Source organism: Antedon mediterranea, chromosome 8 (assembly GCF_964355755.1).
Source record: "Antedon mediterranea chromosome 8, ecAntMedi1.1, whole genome shotgun sequence".
NCBI lineage: Eukaryota > Metazoa > Echinodermata > Crinoidea > Comatulida > Antedonidae > Antedon > Antedon mediterranea.
The window spans coordinates 9,974,104-9,995,858 of NC_092677.1; the positions used below are offsets into that span (position 1 = coordinate 9,974,104).

Here is a 21,755-nt window from a genome sequence, read left to right on the forward strand (position 1 = left end):
ACCCGATTCCCTGTGCTGTCACGAGAAATCGGTCCGATTTTGGACGTAGGCCTAATCAACGGCCAAAATCGGAACGGTCATATTATTATTTATTACTGTTTATTTACTTTACGCATAGTTTACTTCAACCATTTTAGACTTTTTACATGCTTCTTATGACATTTTTAAGAATAAAAAAAAAAACATTTTAAAGGCCGGACCAGTTTTGGCGGCTGTTTCAACGCCAAAATAGATCCGGCCGGATCACATTTCGCGTTACATATCAACATTTTGTAGGAACTCCGATATTATTAAGCGAATCTCATGGTACGTATATCACTTGCGGTGCCTGTATTATCATGTAAGGTTTATATGGTAGGCCTACAACAGGCGAATAGGCCTACGTAAACAGTACCGAGAACGTGGTCGCTTTTTGTCTTACCCCAGTTTAATATAATGTGTTGCTTGTTTTTAAGCGCCATTCCGATCGTTATAAAATGTGGCATATACATTGGCTACATTATTTTCGTTCCAACGATTGCCGCAAAAGAATTCAACGGGGTAATAACCGAGCTGTACTATATTTTGTACAAATCTTTAAGGATATATTTCCCCCCAAAAACATGAAAATGAAGACTAATTATATCAGACTTTGAATGTTATTTTGTAGTTTTAATAAAAAAGTTAATCACTTCCATAGAAAAAAAATCATATAAAAATCCATTGGCTGGCAGCCAATTTGACAATATTTTGCTTTAGGCCTAAATTACACATTTTTCAGGTAAATACATTTTTTTTCGATCAATTTTAGGTCAAAGTGGATAACTATTACGTTACATAAAAATGGAATATTTAAAAAAAAGTTTTTTTCAGGAGGACAATACATCTTTAAACTGAAGGTGTATATGGGCACATTTGTCTCTTACCCGAGGCTATATAGCTGGGGCTACATCATTAGACCTTTAGGGGTGACTTAAAGTGAATACCATTGGTAATCATCAGGTAATTATTAGGCCTACTGGCAAAATAATCGTAAGATCATAAAGAAAGAGTGAATTGCAGCTATATATTTGCTATCTGCAAATAGGCTTAACAAGCAACAAAAACAACTAGAGCTATAAAATCATAGTTCATCATAATATATTATGTAGAAATATTAACTCTTGATAAAACGGGTCAATAAAAACTGAAATATATCACAGCAGGATTGTTAAGCTATTTCATAAAACAGGTGTAGTCCATACGTAAGGCATTTGCTATGGATGTCTCAGGTAAAGTAGCATTGGTTACCGGAGGAGCAGACGGACTCGGAAAGGCGTTTATCGAAGAATTATTGAAGAAGAATATTAAGGTTTGTTAATATTTACTGTTTAGTTAAGTCCGTATTATGTTGACAAAGCCATTTAAACTGCACACCATCATGCAAATAATCTGGGTCAGCTTGGATGAACAATAAAGCTCGAGTCCCACGATCGGGTTTTTTCTTCAGTCTTCCAAAGGGACACTGGATTGATGGAAAGTGCCTGTTTCCAGTCACCTTTAGGGTCAAATATATTATTTTAACTGCTCCCTTGTGTATAAAAGAGAGAAAATAGTGACTTAGTGCATGTCCTATTATTAACGAAACTGGCACCCGTTTTTTACACCAATAGCCAATCAGATGGGCAGGAATTTGGCTTGGTAGGGATCAACATCTGAATATTGTAGCAGAGAGATATAATATAGTTCACTATATATCTTTTGATTATAGATAGGCCTACCTGAAATAACTTTAGTTAGGAGTTGAATGGAATACAAAGATTATAAAGTGTTATTAAAAGTCATAATATATTATATATTTATATATAATTATAGATAAAAGTATTATATTTTTCTATGTCTACTACTTCCAGTTCCTTTATTAAATCAGGGAGTTAACAACTCCCTGATTAAATCATGGTATGCTCCATGGGATTTTCGCCGCTGTATCCATGTTTTCACCCACACACTGCGTTTCTTTTGCAATCGTTTTTTCTTCTGCTTGCGTTTATTTAGTTCTCTTACCATATACAAAATGATCAAAACTTTCGAAAGTAACACTAAATCCATTTTGATTTGTATTAAGAATATACAATATCACAATTGAATTCTAAATGATAAATGAATAGCAAAGCAGAGAGCAGAGAAAGTATTTACACAATGGTTGACAAGGTCAATCCTTGAATACCTACAATATACAAAGATTGTCGCTAAATTGCAAGCTTATGACATTCTATTCAAAAAGTAGGTCATTAGTGACCAAGTGACGAAATGACTGTGGGATTGCAACACTCCGGGTGTCACGAAACCTAAGACCACGAAAGCTAAGACCCCCTAAGACCTAAGATCACGAAAGCTAAGACTCAAGACCTAAGATTACAAATTCTAAGATATACTACAGCTTAAAAACAATACTTGTTTATCCATACATAATTTTAAACACAGTAGGTTTCATTTATTACCATAAATATAATTAAATACTACCGCAAAACATAAATAAACTCGCATTATTTTCGCCCGTTGAGTAAATGTATATTTTTTTCTTTACAACAAACAAACTTGACGGGTTGTTTGTTGGTATATATTTACTCCATTGTGTTGGTTCAGAGGATGTTTTTCTTACGCACCTGCCTTGTATTTTGACTCCAAATTTGTTGACTAACTTTATCCTGAATACCACACTTTAAAATTAGGATTTATAAGTACTTTCAGACGGAGAAACACATAAAAACAAATAAATAAATCCTTTAAATTGATGATTTTACAGACATGTTTCTTTGTATACTGTAACTCCTCGAGCTCCCCCCCCCCCCCCCATTCTCAATGTTTTTGTTTCTATGGAGCGCCAAAAGAGCAACAATAATAGTACAAGTATAAAAACAGAAAGAAAACGAAACAAATCATGATTTTTAAATTAAAATTTATTTGCCAGTATTTATTTCTTCGTACTTGCATGATTATACTATTATCATTACAATTTTAATTTTACATTGTTCGATCCACACTGTATAATTTTTGCTCTTTTGACGTTCCATAGAAACAAAAACATTGAACATGGTAGGCCTACAACTGCTACTGTACTGTAGGCTAGTCATGCGAAATTCGCAAACAGTTTGTGTGCGAGAAAAACGTCTGTAAAATCATCAATTTAAAAATGTATTTGTTACTTTTTATGTGATTCTTTGTCATAAAAGTGCCAATTCTAAGGTGTGGTATTCAGAATAAATGTTGGGAGTTAAAATACAGGGCAGGTGCGAAAGATAAATATTTGTAATCTTAGGTCTTGGGTCTTAGCTTTCGTGATCTTAGGTCTTAGGGGTCTTAGCTTTTGTGGTCTTAGGTTTCGTGACACCCCTCTTCTCCTGACGTCCTATCAATCAATATAAGTCCCTTTGGAAGACGGAAGAAAAAACCCGATCGTGGGACTCGAGCTTAATTCTAACGGTGAACTATGGACGTTTTATTTTGTAAATATTATAGTATAGGCCATATAATATTGGCCTACTACACCGATGTCCTGTACATTCTGATGTCAAGAATCGTCTACAGTAGGCATTGACACATTTTCACTTTAAAATGGACCACAATGGAAATAAGTTTGCCGTCTCGGTACTTTTTTGTGTATTTATCCTATTGATTTTATATCAGAATAAAGAAATAAAATAAAATAAAAAATGTTATGTTACTTATTAGGCTGTAGGATTCTTAGATATCCAACAAGCAAAGGGTGAAGCAACGTTAAAACAACTGTCGGATTTGTACGGTAAAGACAAGGTCCATTTTATTCAGTGTGACGTCACGGACAAAACACGATTGGAAGGTGAGCATGGTGTACAGTAGCCTACGGTCTGAAGTGTCAACCACCTAATATGACCTGAATCGATATAATATAGCATCATATACAGGGATAACTTATGTGTGTAAATTATTACAGGTATTTTCCCCATTGATGGCTTCAATCGACACTTTTAAATCGGTGTCATTCACAAAAAAGTAGACAAGGCCGCGATTTGTTTTCGTACACACAAGTGCGGGACCCCTTATGTGAAAGATAGCCGAACTACTTCCATAAATATAACTAAACCCAACCAGGGAGTTGTAAAATAATTTAATAATTTTACAACTCCCTGACCCAACCCTCTAAATAATCTCTCTCACTATAAAGTAAAAAGAAGTTGCTCATGGGATTCGAACCCCATACATTGACATGTAAAGTCCATACAGTAGTCTAATCCATTCGAGTAAGTGGCTCGACAGAAAGCGTTTGAATTGCATTAGTGAATTGTTGTGTTCTTACGTCACATCTTATGGATATGACTAATGAATATTCATGTTTATTTTGTGACGTTTCAAGAGGGGTCTGTGGAGCCGTGAAATGTGCAAAAAGTCACATTTGTGCAAACAACCACATTTGTGCAAACATTTTACCTTCAAATGTGCAAACAACCACATTTGTGCAAACAATTTACCTTCAAATGTGCAAATCTGTAAAAATGTATAACCTGCAAATGTGCAAACATCACGCCGTTAAATGTAAAAACGATCAGTTATGACGTTAAATGTGCAAAAGGTATTCTACAAATGTGCAAATCATTTTGTTGACGTGAGGCCGAGTTGACTTGAGGCCGAGTTGACTTCAGGGCGAGTTGACTTGGGGCCGACTTGAATTTAGCCGAGGCGATTTAGAGCCTTTGATTATAATAAAATACAACAGTATAATTAGTTATGATATTGAACATTTTATTATAGGCCTACTCTTTTATATTGTTATTTCTAATCTGAAAGACCTACGAACCAAAAATATAAAATGGAATAGGAGTTTGGTTGAAGAATGCTTTGCACATTTGTAAAATACCTTTTGCACATTTAATGTCAAAACTGATCGTTTTTACATTTAACGGCGTGATGTTTGCACATTTGCGGGTAATGAATTTTAACAGATTTGCACATTTAAAGGTAAAATGTTTGCACAAATGTGGTTGTTTGCACATTTGAAGGTAAAATGTTTGCACAAATGTGGTTGTTTGCACAAATGTGACTTTTTTCACATTTCACAGCTCCACAGGGTCCCAACTTTATGTACGAAAAGAAATACCGCGCCCAGGCCTTTACGGTGTCCAGTAAAAATAAACAAAAACAGTATTTAAAATTGAAATTGATTGATTAATTTGTTGATACATTTATTGATTGATTCCTTTATCTGTATGTATATGTGTTTTATGTGTTAAATTTGTAGGGGCATTTAGTGACGTCAGGGACCGATTTGGACGACTTGATATAGTGTGCAACAATGCAGGAATCGCAAACGAAGAAGAATGGCAAAAGATGATTGAGATAAATCTGGTAAATAAACAAAGAGATACATATTGTTATAACTTATGTTATTGTTGGACCCTGCATACAATTTTTTTAAAATTTATATTCTCCGCAATACAATTTCTCGCACGCCCGATCTGGACCGTTTTGTAATTTATGCACACGCTTACTTTTCACGATTGATCGTTTTAAAAAGTGTGGGAAACAATAGCTTATTAAAAGTGTATCTTTATTATTTCAGACAGCAGTTACACATGGAACCTTCCTGGCTATCAAACACATGAGCAAGGAGAATGGTGGCAGCGGTGGTGTTATTATTAATACAGGATCATTAGCTGGTAAATAAATTTAAACGTTGGTATAATAACCTCGGTATTGAAAATGTGTGATCGATTGAGACCTATCAAATCATGGTAGGATAGCCTATAACTATTGTTGTCTATTTCTTCAGGAGTGAAGACATTTTCACACATTCCTGTGTATGCTGCGACAAAACACGGTGTTGTAGCCTTAAGTCGGAGTTTAGCCGTACGTGTTTTATTCTTTAGAATATGTTGATTTTATACTTCTTTTCACTCTTCTTTGCCTTATTAAAAATTTTGAAAATAGTCCCAGGGATTCCTTATTGTGCTGTACATAGTTATTGGAATTGTGAGACAGGCTAACGTATGCGTGGTATAATTCTCATAAGAATTAATTGTAATATACCGTACCTTAGGTGACATGACCCCTTAAAATAGCATGCTCCATTCCATAATTAAGAGAAAACTTATATTTGCTTTGGAAATAGTTCTCAAATATTTAATAGTACAGACAAAAGTACAGACTTTTTCATTTCCCTCTCAGGCAAATCCTAAAGTAACTGCAGAACATATTCGGATCAACGCAATCTGTCCAACAAGTGTAGATACTGTATTGCAGAGGAACGGAAAGACATTTGGACCAAAGCCGACCGACTTTAGATACATACCGTAAAAAAACAATCATTCTTAAAGATGTATTGTCCCTTTGACTTTTGACAAAGTGGGTCATTTTGAAGTATCATAATAGTTATTAACTTTCACCAAAAATTAGTAGAAAAAAGAAAATTTAACTGAGATACAGACGTTTTTTTTTGTTCAAAAAATAACTTTGACTTCCGGTAATCTCATAATGCAACGCGCTTGTTTGGCTACTCTGTATGCATAATCATAAAACTTCCTCGTGATCTGTGTAAAAACACCTTCTCAACCGTGATGAGTTGTAAACAATACTAATTAGCATCATGCATAAAATAATGCATACGCGTGATTTGAAATCTTTGTTTACTTTCGCTTGCGACGATTTTCCAGACAAAATGTAATCAAATTAATGTACCTGTTAATTACGTAAACTTGTTGTTTTTGGCTCGAATTTTCGACTTAAAGTGAATAACTTTAATATTACTTTAATGTGGCCAATTTAAATTTAGAGAATACTTTGACATTCATGTTTTTGTGTTTAAAGGGACAATACATCTTTAAGCTATACATAACAGCAAATCATATTCGTTAACACAAATGCACATCATGTAGCTAATATTAAAAAAACAATCATTCTTAAAGATGTATTGTCCCTTTGACTTTTGACAAAGTGGGTCATTTTGAAGTATCATAATAGTTATTAACTTTCACCAAAAATTAGTAGAAAAAAGAAAATTTAACTGAGATACAGACGTTTTTTTTTGTTCAAAAAATAACTTTGACTTCCGGTAATCTCATAATGCAACGCGCTTGTTTGGCTACTCTGTATGCATAATCATAAAACTTCCTCGTGATCTGTGTGAAAACACCTTCTCAATCGTGATGAGTTGTAAACAATACTAATTAGCATCATGCATAAAATAATGCATACGCGTGATTTGAAATCTTTGTTTACTTTCGCTTGCGACGATTTTCCAGACAAAATGTAATCAAATTAATGTACCTGTTAATTACGTAAACTTGTTGTTTTTGGCTCGAATTTTCGACTTAAAGTGAATAACTTTAATATTACTTTAATGTGGCCAATTTAAATTTAGAGAATACTTTGACATTCATTTTTTTGTGTTTAAAGGGACAATACATCTTTAAGCTATACATAACAGCAAATCATATTCGTTAACACAAATGCACATCATGTAGCTAATATTAATATTTTCGTTTTTTCAGAATATCGCTGGTTGCGGAGGCGTTTATGAAACTGGTTGAAGAAGATCGAACTGGTCAAGCCATGCTCATAACTAACAACGGAAAAATATCCGTCCATGAATTCGAAGAAGTAAAATAATTGCCACATTCAAACTAGTAACTAACCCGAGCATTTAGGCCTACAGCTGTTACTGTGTTTACAGAACACGATCGAATAGTGTACCGGTACTTATTTACATAGGCTTTCCCCAGTAGTTATTTCGAGGGTTTTTCGATACCCTAAAATTAAATTTAAATTCAAGCTCAAGTAGTATACGTATGAAGCGCCATATGTGCAACAATATTTCTCTTTTTACTGATATTAAGTCAAAACTCCGTCTGGAACCCAGATTATTACACAGCACAGGAATAAGTGCACTTTTCCCCATGCTCTGTCACGAATATACTTATCCATGTATGCATGAAAGAAATGCATCGTACGTACACGAATAATAGTACTTATATATATGTGAACACGAAACGTTGTGCACTTGTGTGTAGGCCTACAGTGCGGACACGCACGTAGTGTTATTTACGTGTAAATACGAAATTGCACGTCTTCCTGTGTTGCTATGGTCACGTATAAACGCATTTCTTGTGTAGGCCTACATGAATAAATTTAAAATAAAAGAATAATTGAAAAGACCTACTGGAATTTAAATTTCAATTTAATTAGTTAAATAGTTTTATACAGCATTTTAAGAAAGCTTGCCCTCTATAAAAAAAAAATAAATACAAATGGCCTAAATGACATCCCGTGTTTAGATGAATATGCAAGAATAACTTTTCACTTTCGTGTTCCCAATTGAAATACAGTACGTCATAAATATGCTTATTAACCTTGTTAAAAGGAAGATTGTCGTGGGTTCGAATCATACCACCATTTCCAAACGCTTTTTTTCCAACTACACGATAGAAATTTGTTCTGGGACTATACTATTCTGTAACGGACACACGGTCAATTCCACACTTATATAAGGGAAATACACATCCCGAAAAAAAAAATCCATACTATAGTTTTGAAGCGCTCCAGAATGACTCGACTTTTCAGTTTCAGCACTGTGGTCATATGTTACGTTAAAAGTTGTAAAAACATATAGAAATTAAAGTAGGAAGCCTTTTTTCCCCTGAATGTTTTTGGAGTATTCTAGGCAGGTACAATACAGTTGGAGCTCAGGTAAACTATCGGTTTTTTTTATACGACTCCATTCCTCCATTCCTCTTGACTGAAGGATTCACAGCGATAAATGACTACTGTTAAAATAAATACGCGTTCTCATTTAGCGCCTAAAGCTTGGTTCCCATTAGCGACGTAACGCAACCTACGCAACGTAAGAAAATGCCCTTCCAATAATTGTGTTTGCCCCGCCTGCGTGAAAACAAACTGTTGCGTCGTCGGTACTTGTGATTACGCAATACATCACTTTGCGTCAACACGTCGCTGCGTAGCGTTCTAGTGGGGATCACGCTTAAATGCACAAGCGCTCCATTATTAAGGGTCTTTCACACCTGTTCCGGCACGGTTTCGAAACATTGACGTTTGAATTGACGACGACTCCTACACCGGTCATACTCTCATAATGCAGCAGCTGTATTACGGCAATCAGTACAATTATGTTTTGACCTTACCAGGTACCCATTTGACCTTACCAGGTACCCATTTGTACGCTAAAAAGAAAACTGAATTGCAGCTACAAACCAAATTGTCATGATGGACGTTTTGGGTAAAGTAGCATTGGTTACCGGGAGAGCAGACGGAATTGGAAAGGCGTTAATCGAAGAATTATTGAAGAGGAATGTTAATGTTTGTTATAATCCAGTGAATATTTTATAGGTCTATTCTATCTGTTTGATATAATTATGGCTCTAAAATGTACTTACTGGCATGAAAAATACATTATGTTAGCCCCCCTATGCCAAGTTGAGTCAACTACGACAAACAACAAAGCTAATTTTCCAAACATTATGGTCGTTCTATTTTAGGCCTACAGACATGATGTGCTGTACATTTTTTTGGACTACTTGATATAGTGTGCAACAATGCGGGAATCGCAAACGAAGAAGACTGGCAAAAAATGATTGAAATCAATCTGGTAACTAAACAAAATAAATATTATTTAAAAAGGCATCATTTGGGTTATTAGGTTTAGAACCGTCCGTGCATTAGTCTGCAATACAATTTTCTGAGTGCTCTACATATGCGACCGTTTTGTTAATAATGCGCGCTCGTCATGAAAAGTTTGAAAGTGCCAATAACGTATTAAAAGTGTATCTTTATTATTGCAGACAGCAGTTACACATGGAACCTTCCTGGCCATCAAACACATGAGCAAGGAGAATGGTGGCAGCGGTGGTGTTATTATCAATACAGGATCGGTAGCTGGTAAGTAAACGATTCGATTCTTGGTATAATAACCTGTATTGAAAATGTGCGATATTATTTTAGAATGGGATGGAGTTGTTGTAACTAGGCCTATAATTCGTGATCTCTCGGCCTACAACACTATACGACGTCTAAAGCGTGGTTCCCACTAGAACGCAACAGAACAACGTATTGACGCAAAGTCCTGTATTGCGTAATCACAAGTGGGAACCGACGACGCAACAGTGCTTAATCGCAGGTTTAATTTCACGTAGGCGGGGGCAAACATAATTATTGGAAGGGCATTTTCTTACGTTGCGTAGATTGCGTTACGCTGCGTCGCTAGTGGGAACCACGCTTGCCGCGTTTACTCGATTTGGGTCCTTTTTAGACCTATCTGATCAGTTATGGTATATGACCACGGTTTGTCCATGATGATAAAGTTTGTTTTAATTTTTTTTTAGGAGTGACAGTTATGCCATGTTTTCCTGTGTATGCTGCGACAAAACACGGCGTTGTAGCCTTGAGTCGAAGTTTAGCCGTAGGTTTAACGATTCTTCACTTAATTATATAGATCCTTTCACTCTTCCTAGACTTGCCCCATGAAGTCTGCATTTATTTTTTTAAAATGTTAAACCACCAGTCAATTTGTTTCCTAGATTATTATACGTATGGTGCGCCATATGTGCCAATATCGGCGACTAAAGTAATTTATTGGTTCACAGGGCATTGGCAAAATTAATTAGGAATGGATTACCTGGTATAATGTTTTAAAAGTAAATATATGTATTTTGACGGGTTTTTTTTCCTTCTTTTTAGGCAAATCCTAAAATAACTGCAAAAAATATTCGGATCAACGCAATCTGTCCAGCAGGTGTAGATACTGAAGTGCAGAGGAACAGCAAGACCTATGCAATACCTAAGCCGGTCGACGTTAAATTCATACCGTAAAGAAACATCATTTTTAAGCTATGCATGTAACAGCAAATCATATTCGTTAACACAATGGCACATCATGTATTTTATCAATGATTTCGTTTTTCAGAAAAGCGCTGGTCGCGGAGGCGTTTATGAAACTAGTTGAGGATCGAACTGGTCAAGTCATGCTTATAACTGAAAACGGAATATCAGTACATGAATTTGAAGAGGTTAAATAATTGTGCGATTCCTCAAACCAAAGATTGTATAGCGCCGCTACGCGGCGCAAGATAGGTAACTGTTTCCAAGCTCCTATCTTATAACACTACGCGTCCAGTAAATTCATGGACGCCATTCGGGCGGACAGGTTATTATTGTGATTTAAATGTAAATGGTTTAAATTTTGCGGTCCGCCTCGAAGTATCTGTGGTTAACCATCTTGATGATTGATTCATGGAAAAGGGAAGAAATTATGTAAACAAAGTAAAATAAAAGTTTCTTTGGAATCTGGACACTTTCCGATTAATTCTGCGTGTTTACATTGATATGTTTGGTTAGACAACTTCATTCTTTAACCGAAACATCGTGGATATTGCCTTGACGACGACTTTATTCCGGTTCAAATTTGTCCGCCGGAATGGCGTCCATGGATTACAAAGGTCTCACCCAGTTACCTATCTTGCGCCGCGTAGCGGCGCTATATAATCTTTGCTCAAACCACCAGTAACCAACATGGGGGTTTCATAGCCCCCTCAAGAAGCATGGAACAGAACACGATTCGAATAAAAGCACTTCTTCGTGTGTACTCTCTCGCAATTAAGCGCACTTCTTCGTGTGCACGGAAATAAGTGCACTCAAAGAACTTAAGTTCTTTGGTGCACTTCTTCGTGTTCACAAATAAAAGCACTTCTTTGTGTGTACGCGTCGTAATTAAGTGCACTTCTTCGTGTTCACAAATAAAAGCACTTCTTTGTGTGTACGCGTCGTAATTAAGTGCATTTCTTCTTGTGCACAAATAAAAGCACTTCTTCGTGTGTGCACGTCGCAATTAAGTGCACTTCTTCGTCGTGTGTGCGCGTCGCAATTAAGTGCACTTCTTTCGTCGTGTGCACAAATAAGTGTATCATGATTGTATACACTACGAGCATGAGTATACAAGAGACTACAGCACAGTACGTCATAATAATATTAAGGCTTTCTTTTATGAGATATAGTAATCAGTCGATATTCATAAACAACAAAACTGAAATATATCCGGATTGTGTACCAGCAGCAACGTGGTCATGGAGGTCTCGGGCAAAGTAGCATTGGTTACGGGAGGGGCTGACGGGATTGGAAAGGCGTTTATCGAAGAATTATTGAAGAGGAATGTTATATAATATTAAGGCTTTCTTTTATGAGATATAGTAATCAGTCGATATTCATAAACAACAAAACTGAAATAATAATAGGAAAATAATTTACCATTAAAACAAACAGCATTGTTATTTTTGTGTTTTCGACTTCTGATATAACAAAATTAAGCATTAACAACGTACTGGCTACTTGTGTCGTTAACATGTACTCAGCAGCACCATATAAACAACATGGATATTTCCCCATCCACTTTCCACCCTCATTTGCCTGAAGGATGTATCACAGCAAAACAAACAGTTCATACGTGCCTACAAGCCGGAATGACAGCTACTACTATCTGTAATTCGGTTTGCAGAATTTGTATTTGACTTCGTAAATAAAGTCATATATATTATATATTAAGTATGTATTCACAATTATTTTAGTGTACATTTTTTAGAGCAAAATTATAATGGCAGTAACTATTTTAGCTTGCGAAGGCAATTTAATATTGACATCCGACAACCCTGGCCTGTAATAACATGGCTATACACGTCACAATATAAACAATATTGGTACAGTAGTTCAGTGAAAAGGGAATTGAATTTGTATCCGGATTGTGTACCAGCAGCAACGTGGTCATGGAGGTCTCGGGCAAAGTAGCATTGGTTACGGGAGGGGCAGACGGGATTGGAAAGGCGTTTATCGAAGAATTATTGAAGAGGAATGTTAAGGTTTGTTAATCATATCTATTATAGTTAAATCATGGATATGTATTCACGGTTGAATATGTTAGACATAATTTGATAAAATAGCTTACATGATCCCTGAAAAGCAACAACACATGCATACGGTACTAGTTAGCAATATAACAGGTGGCTTTAATCTTTAAATCAATCTCACCACCACAACCACCGCAATTACTACTGTACTACCACCACCACCACAACTACTATAAACACCACAACTGCTACCACCATAACTACAACCACTGCCACCATCCCTAACAAGGTCCCGACAACTGTGTTACTTAATGATAAACACTGCAAATGGGGGCGAGGGGGGGGGGGGGTTGTTGGAGAGAATAGATTGGTTGAAAAGGTAGTTATTGTAGCATTTCAGCACGTAACATAATATGTAACACACTCGATGTCTATATTCTATGTTTTTTAGGCTGTAGGATTTGTAGATATCCAACAATCAAAGGGTGAAGCAACGTTAAAACAACTGTCAGATTTGTACGGTAAGGACAAGGTCCATTTTATTCAGTGTGACGTTACGGACAAACAACGGTTGGAAGGTAAGACCGCGAGACCTTTGTCGAATAACTTAAAGGCCAGGTGCGGGCAAAAAATTTCTATTGATCATGCATTCCAATAATTATCGATCTATAGTTTCCCCTATGTTTCATAATTTTTGGGATTTTATTTGTGTTACACAAGCTTGTTGAAAATAAGCACTTTCTTATCAGTGGGGGATAGTTCAAATTACACAGTAAAATCTTTATTCTTTTGTACACTAATTTTTTTATTAGAGAGGCATTTTAAAAAGCTATGAAAAATAAACAGTGTGGTAAAAAATGTTATCAGATGACTAAATATAGGTAATATAACTGGAATTTTACATTTCTGGTATTTTTATTCAACTTCAGATTTTTATTTTCATGCTATAGCAAAAATTATCCACCGTATATCCACCACCTTTTTTCACCTTCTAGGGAGTCGCCAGACATGTTATTACATTAGGTTAAACTACCTAACTACTGAAAAAAAGTCTTTCTGGTTTTTATGGCAGAATTTGGCAAAATTTTGTATTTGACCATATTAAGCAAAATTCATGTTTTTTCGTCTTGATTTCTGTTACAAATATTTTATTTATGTACAATTAATCAGATATTATATTTCAAATTCATGCCTGTACCTGAGCTTTAACATTCAGACAGTGACTGGTTATTCATTATAATTATTCTGCGTCTATTTTTATTGTTGAAATTTGTAGAAGCATTCAGTGACGTCAGTGGACGATTTGGACGACTTGATATAGTGTGCAACAATGCAGGAATCGCAAACGAAGAAGACTGGCAAAAGATGATTGAAATAAATCTGGTAACTTAAAAAGTATCAGTATGACTTTGATTTTCGGTTCGACGCCGAAGAACACATCACCATAATATACCGGCGTAAACAAGTGTTTTTACGGCGTAGGCCTACACAAAAGCATCAACATTACTGCAATTTGATTATTTCGATACAACAAAGAAATATAGTGGTACTGAGGAGCATATTGATCCTATAGTTAATGGCAATTTAGGTTCTTGTTCAATGTGTGTTTATTTTTCACGCTTCTTCTTTAGGCAGTTATATTCAAGAGAACGGAAGCATTATTAAACAGTTACCATGCGGTAGTTTATAGTTTACTACACGGTACGGCTGAACAAATGGGTATTTGGAAACACGGACTGGGCATGTGCACACCCCAAAACACGTCTGGGAAAAGAGAGTCTACGAAAACATTTGCTAACAAAATATTGAGATACATGACGTAAACGCTAGTTATCGTCAGATGAGCGGGTTTTTGTTAAATAGTTGTTAAACGTGTAGTCCGCGCGCTTATTTCCATGACTTCGTTTTATTTAAGAGTATGCGAAACAAAACAATAAATGTTGTATCTTATTACAGATACTATTACTTTACTTATTGCAGACAGCAGTTACACGTGGAACCTTCCTGGCCATTAAACAAATGAGCAAGGAGAATGGTGGCCGCGGTGGTGTTATTATCAATACATCTTCGCTTGCTGGTGAGATAAAACACTATACTGTTCTGCATTGAACACGTGCGATTTATTTTTAGATTAGAATTGACTTTATTTAGTTAAATTCGAAGTGTTATGTTTTTTTATTAAGTTTTAAAAACCTGTTTTTCAGGAGTAAACGCCGTACCACAGGTTCCTGTGTATGCTGCGACAAAACACGGCGTTGTAGCTTTAAGTCGAAGTTTAGCCGTACGTATTTTAGTTGATCTTAAATATTTTCTTTCATTCTTAATTCTTAGTTAAATGATTATGTGGTGTAAATGTGCAAGCACTCTCTACACAGGGTGTGGGGGGGGGGGGAGGCGGGCTGATGGTTTAAAGGGTACCACTTAGGGGAACGCTCTCCACTCGACAGCATTATAAAAAAATATCTATTTTTGACTAATTAGTTTGAGTAGGCTACATCGCCCTTTGAAAACAGCTTGTCCTTTTAAAAGAGGCAATTTACACAGACGAGCGCTAACTATAATACAAATTCTAAATAACAACAACAAATCTCTTATTTCACCTTTTTTATAGGCAAATCCTAAGGTAACTGCAGAAAATATTCGTGTCAACGTACTGTGCCCAGCGTTTGTAAATACTGTATTGGCAAGGAACCTCATAAAAGGCCTGGTGGGCCTACCTAAGCATATCGAATTCCTACCGTAATTATTATAATTTATATGATAATACAATCATACATTTACCACAGAAATTCAACGTACAGCTAGAATGGAAGTAGCCTAGTCACCAATAGGCCTATACTTGTGTTATTGTTATTTCCAGATTATCACTGGTTGCCGAGGCGTTTATGAAACTTGTTGAAGAAGATCGAACTGGTCAAGCCATGCTCATAACTGAAAACGGAAAAATATCCGTCCATGAATTCGAAGAAGTAGGCCTAAAATAATTGATCTGATTACAATCAGGAAATTCCGGGTTCGAATCTCGCTTGGGTGGCTTTTCGCGTTAAAAAAATCGAACGGGAAATGATCCGATGAAAAGATACATGAAAAAGATAGTATAACTAAGCCTATAGAAACGAATAATTAATAAACGCCTGTAATTCCGGCGGTATGTATGAATACCATAAGAGCTTTCTATAGAGAGATAGAGATTTATTAGAATAGAGGTTACTGTTACTAAGATCAACAGTTTTATATGTAATGTAAATGTATCTTGCAGAGTTTTTTTAAGATGTAGGGGAAACTTAATATTTATAAATGAAAACATTTATATATTTAAAAAAGATAATACACAAACATAATAAAATTGGTTATTTATCAAAATGATTATGTTTTGAAATGGAATAAAGGTGAGTGAATCTCACAAGAGAGAGAGAGAGAGAAAAAAACAGTCTACGCATTTGGAAACATGAACCTATTTTAGCTTCTTTTCTTGTACATTCAAAGAAATAAACAGCTATCAAAGTTATTTTGTTGATTTAACTTTTTATTTATTAATTATAAAAACATACGGGGTGCCATGTGTAACAAAAAAGTGTGACCGGCTCAATATTTTGAAGATGACAGATCATTTTTGTATGAAAAACATCATGCTGTGTGTTTATAAAGGAAATGAGAAGTTATTGTTACCATGCACCAATTGAAATGTGGGAGAATCTTCCTAAATTTCTAAAACTATACAATTTTAAATTTAACTGGTCGTTCTCTGGTTACATGTCGCCGAAGTAAAGCTCTGTCTACACTATCAATCTTTTTGTGGCAAAAAAAGTGTGCTGTGCCCAAATATGGCTATTATATATTTATATGACGTCATCGCGTCCATGTTATGGGCACATCACATTTTTTGTCATAAAAAGTTTGATAGTTTAGACTGCTTAGGAAAAAACATTTCATTAAGCAGGATAAAATGTTTATTTGATTGTACTTTTGTATATTTTGTTTTGGGTTATCTTTAAAGTAGTGGATTCTTATGATAGATTTACATCCTAAATGGATGTCACTGACAAAGATGAGGGTTAGTATTACGAAAACAGATACAGTACCGAGAATCGTCATATTGGAAAAAAAAATAAATATGTTAGCGCACATGGCGTTCCATACGCTTGAAAGTTTGAGGTTGTTCACCCAGAAAACCAAATTACAGCTATAAAGTGACGAATATATAAACTTGATCTCATTTCATAAAAAAAACCAGCAGGTGTGCAAGCAAGGTAGTGTCATGGAGGTCTCGGGTAAAGTAGCATTGGTAACAGGAGGAGCAGACGGACTCGGAAAGGCGTTCATCGAAGAATTATTAAAGAAGAATATTAAGGTTTGCTGATATATATAGTTTATTAACTTATTTATCATAATTTGTGTGTCTTTAAGTTTATATTATATATATATATATATATATATATATATATATATATATATATATATATATATATATATATATATATATATATATATATATATATATATATATATATATATATATATATATATATATATATATATATATATATATATATATATATATATATATATATATATATATATATATATATATATATATATATATATATATATATATATATATATATATATATATATATATATATATATATATATATATATATATATATATATATATATATATATATATATATATATATATATATATATATATATATATATATATATATATATATATATATAAATCCAAAGGCAAATTACTGAAAATAATGATAATGCTGTGGGTATATATATATATATATATAATATCAACACATTCACACACACCGTATATATAGAAATACATACCATATACTGTCTATATACTATACGGTTGAAGATTTTGAATAGATGTTACTTTTAGGCCTAATTTTGTACGTAGATACGGGATGATCTACATGAAAAACAATGCACGCCTACTCGCCAGCAATATAGAAAAAGCAATGGTCTATTTAATCATTAATTCAACCACCGCCACCAACAAAACTACCACAATCCACCAAAACTACCACCACCACAACAACAACAAACACCAGCACCGTGCACCACAACAGATACCTACAACCACACCATCCCTTCGGTTCGACACCTGTATATGTTTTAATCTTAACTTAATTAAGTATGTTGATATCACAGTTCATGGTAAATTTATATGTTTCGTCTTTTATGGTGTTTTATATTCTAACTATGGAAAATTTCCAATCCTTGTTTCACGAGTTAGACAAAATAAATTTTTTATTGGCATGATAATGACACATTCAATCGAATGTTGCAGGTTGCTGCAAATTACACATTGCGGGTCAATGTTTTGTAGCTTATTTTTTTATGATCTTGCCAAGTGCGTCATATTTCTTTCTTAGGCTGTAGGATTTGTAGATATCCAACAAGCAAAGGGTGAAGCAACATTAAAACAACTGTCGGATTTATACGGTAAAGATAAGATACAGTTTATTCAATGCGACGTCACAGACAAAACACGACTGGAAGGTAAGAGGCGCAGAATGGTGGTTTCTCACTTTTCTTTATAAGACTATTTTTGCTATTCTGTGCATGCTTTAACCTCCGTTAACACTTTTATATTGTAGAAGCATTCAGTGACGTCAGGGACCGATTTGGACGACTTGATATAGTGTGCAACAATGCAGGAATCGCAAACGAAGAAGACTGGCAAAAAATGATTGAAATAAATCTGGTAAAATCAAGATTATTTCCTTTACAAATTACAGATATACCGCCAACTATGTTTACGCTAAATTAAAGATTGTTTCTCATTTTGGACGAAACGCAATGACGTAGGCGCGCCGCAAGTAATTTGACCAATCACGACGCGAAAGATCATCCTATATATTGTATATCATCAAAATAGTTAGAGTTATCTTCACTATTATGGGCCAAATTAATAAATCTATGTAGCTCACTGCATTTTCCTATATTTCATTACTTGTTTCACGACCCTGCTCGATTTTTTAACCAATTTACCGGCGTGCTTATTCGCTCATATAAGTTACGGTAATATTAAAAGTAGGTTTTGTTTACTTTATGTCTTGATAACATTTTGAACAAAAATCGTATTTCGCAGTAAAATGTTTCGCACCAAACGTTTGGAGTTTTGCTCACACTTCAGCTTGGTTCCAACAACGTAGGTGCAACGTAAGCAAATTGACCAATTAAAGAGCTACGGGTTATCGAAACTTGGCTTGTAATTGGTCAACTCGCTGCGTTGCGCTAACGTGATTGCATTGCGTCTATAGAGAACAACATTGTGTCAGGAAAATTTATAAACATGATCAAGAGAAGTTGTATCTTTTTACTTATTGCAGACAGCAGTTACACATGGAACCTTCCTGGCCATCAAACACATGAGCAAGGAGAATGGTGGCAGCGGTGGTGTTATTATTAATACAGGATCAATAGCTGGTGACTGAATCAAACTTAATGTATTGATTGATTGAACGTGTGACATTATCTAAAGCTCTGTCCACACTATCAAACTTAATGTATTGATTGATTGAACGTGTGACATTATCTAAAGCTCTGTCCACACTATCAAACTTAATGTATTGATTGATTGAACGTGTGACATTATCTAAAGCTCTGTCTATACTATCAAACCTTAAACGTCATATCACTACCATCAATTTTTTGTTGTCAAACTAGTTTGATAGTGTAGACAGAGTTGTTATTTTAAACCAAAATGTATATAACGGATATAATAATTCAGGTCTTAGTTACTTTTCCCTGGTCTATTGTATTTTTCTGGACTTAGATGAGTTGGGTCTCATAAAATGATGGCTTTACAGTTGACAATTCTCTGCGGAGTTTTGTTCGAAACATTATTGAAGCATCTGTGATACATTTTATACTAATACCGGTTTTACATCGCCGCAGCCAAACTCCGTGACGTCAACACCAGCACTGTGTACGGTGTGCGCCCCCGATGTGAAATTGCTCATATTGGCGCAAGTCTAAGTCTATTCATCTATGTTATATGTAAACTGTGTTTTACTTCAGCTATTTTTATTTTCAGGATTGTATGCATATACACGCATACCTGTGTATTCTGCGACAAAACACGGCGTGGTAGCTTTAAGTCGAAGTTTAGCTGTACGTAAATTATTATGGAAAATATATTGACTCTTCATTAGATCTAATAGGCCTATCAAATAATTGCGGGCTTATGCCCTTCCAGGTGTAAATTTAATGCGGTATCTTCGAATTCTATTAACGCAATTTTCAAACATCTAATATAGATTCTATTTTACGTTTATTTAGGAAAATCCTAAAGTGACTGGCGAAAATATTCGCGTCAACGCACTGTGTCCGGAATTTGTATATACTACATTGGTGAGGAACGCTAAGACATATGGAGAACCTAAGCGGACCGACCTTGCATTCATACCGTAAATAATAATATTGTTGTTTAGACGACGGTACTGTATCTATTATAAATCTGTCCAGTATCAAATAATGTTTGCCGTTCGAACAATTATATATAATACGCTAGGCCTATTTGGCCTATAATAGATTTTTTTGTTAATTGTGACAGCAAATAGGCCTAATAATACTAATTCTCTTAGGAATTAAAAAATAATTTGAATTATTGTATGCCTAAAGCTCTTCCTCTGTGTAGGCCAATAACAAACGATTGGTCCCGAATTTCTAATCGGACTTAATTCTTGTAGTATTTAACGATATTGTTGTAGTCCAAATAGTAGGCCTAATATAATTTACATTGGTGAAATAGCATTGTGTGACAAAGTGACTCTTGGCATTTGAATAAAGCTTTTGAATTTGAAAAAATATGCCCACCTATTTATTTCTATTTTTAATATCTTCTTCCTCAGAATATCGCTGGTTGCGGAGGCGTTTATGAAACTGGTTGAAGAAGATCGAACTGGTCAAGCTATGGTCATAACTGAAAACGGAATATCAGTACATGAATTCGAAGAGGTCAAGTAATTGTCCGATTCACCATCACACCAACCAGCATTGAGGGATTCATTCCCACAAAAAGTATTCAAGATAAGAAATATAGATATAGAAATGGAAAGGGAGAGAAATAAGAAACGAAAAATTATTGTTATGTCCCAATTGAATTGTCAAGAATCTTGATAAATTTCTAAAAGTATATAATTTAATAAATACTGTATTAAGTTTAATAGAGAAAACACTCGTTGCTGGTCGTTGCGGATAATCACCGAATGTCGAAAAAATGTTGAATTAAAATTGGAACGAACAATATTATGCTTGTTATATTCAATTCAAATATTTCATCCATATCAACAAACGTACAAACAGAAAAAGAAAATTCGCAAACTCTAATCTTAAATATATATGATACTTCTCTACAATGCATTTTTTAGTTATGGAGCATATGTTTGCAAACACAAGCAACAAGAATATTGCAACTATTCAACATACGTTGCATGAAACCATAGATAGATTGTCGCATATTACACTCATTAAAATAAGGGACGCCATGTTTAAATAACATCATAAACTATCACGTGATACATCATTATAGAGTAGGCCTACTAAATGTTAGACCATTGGGTACTTAGTAAACTATATACTATCTTTCTTGGAGATCCAAGAAACATTTATTATATATGGCCTTTGGCCCAAATAATATACAATGTAATACAATATTAAATAAATATCAGTTGAGTGCGTTTAAAAATTCTGTTCTACGTTTAAATGAAAAAAATAAATATTTTCCAAGTTTAACAATAAGATCAGTATTTGTGGCAGACATAAGATAAATATATTTTAATTTAGTTGGGTTGTTTGTATAAAAGGAAAACATATATTTAGTTCTAATATCTGAATAAAATGGACAAACTAAAGTGAAATGATATTCATCTTCAATTGATTGTAAAGCAC

At 34.7% G+C, this 21,755-nt stretch overlaps 4 protein-coding genes across 4 annotated transcripts; all 4 read left to right on the forward strand.

Moving 5' to 3' along the window:
- The first annotated feature begins 4 nt into the window (after positions 1-4).
- On the forward strand, positions 5-8,217 carry LOC140056984 (15-hydroxyprostaglandin dehydrogenase [NAD(+)]-like). The gene is made up of 7 exons (XM_072102514.1): positions 5-1,330; positions 3,691-3,817; positions 5,234-5,340; positions 5,555-5,651; positions 5,765-5,841; positions 6,160-6,284; positions 7,482-8,217. Exons 1-7 carry the CDS (start codon positions 1,238-1,240, stop codon positions 7,597-7,599), a joined length of 744 nt encoding a protein of 247 aa, XP_071958615.1. The 5' UTR covers positions 5-1,237; the 3' UTR covers positions 7,600-8,217.
- A 1,448-nt stretch (positions 8,218-9,665) lies between these two features.
- LOC140057393 (15-hydroxyprostaglandin dehydrogenase [NAD(+)]-like) lies at positions 9,666-11,032 on the forward strand. Its single transcript, XM_072103036.1, has 3 exons — positions 9,666-9,882; positions 10,326-10,402; positions 10,681-11,032. Exons 1-3 carry the CDS (start codon positions 9,825-9,827, stop codon positions 10,810-10,812), a joined length of 267 nt encoding a protein of 88 aa, XP_071959137.1. The 5' UTR covers positions 9,666-9,824; the 3' UTR covers positions 10,813-11,032.
- A 1,607-nt stretch (positions 11,033-12,639) lies between these two features.
- LOC140056600 (15-hydroxyprostaglandin dehydrogenase [NAD(+)]-like) lies at positions 12,640-16,305 on the forward strand. The gene is made up of 7 exons (XM_072102029.1): positions 12,640-12,848; positions 13,288-13,414; positions 14,113-14,219; positions 14,817-14,913; positions 15,041-15,117; positions 15,448-15,575; positions 15,697-16,305. Exons 1-7 carry the CDS (start codon positions 12,756-12,758, stop codon positions 15,818-15,820), a joined length of 753 nt encoding a protein of 250 aa, XP_071958130.1. The 5' UTR covers positions 12,640-12,755; the 3' UTR covers positions 15,821-16,305.
- A 768-nt stretch (positions 16,306-17,073) lies between these two features.
- Positions 17,074-21,332, forward strand: LOC140056601 (15-hydroxyprostaglandin dehydrogenase [NAD(+)]-like). The gene is made up of 7 exons (XM_072102030.1): positions 17,074-17,187; positions 18,233-18,359; positions 18,458-18,564; positions 19,193-19,289; positions 19,900-19,976; positions 20,145-20,272; positions 20,717-21,332. The coding sequence occupies exons 1-7, from the start codon at positions 17,095-17,097 to the stop codon at positions 20,829-20,831; spliced, it is 744 nt and encodes a 247-aa protein (XP_071958131.1). The 5' UTR covers positions 17,074-17,094; the 3' UTR covers positions 20,832-21,332.
- Positions 21,333-21,755: the final 423 nt, after the last annotated feature.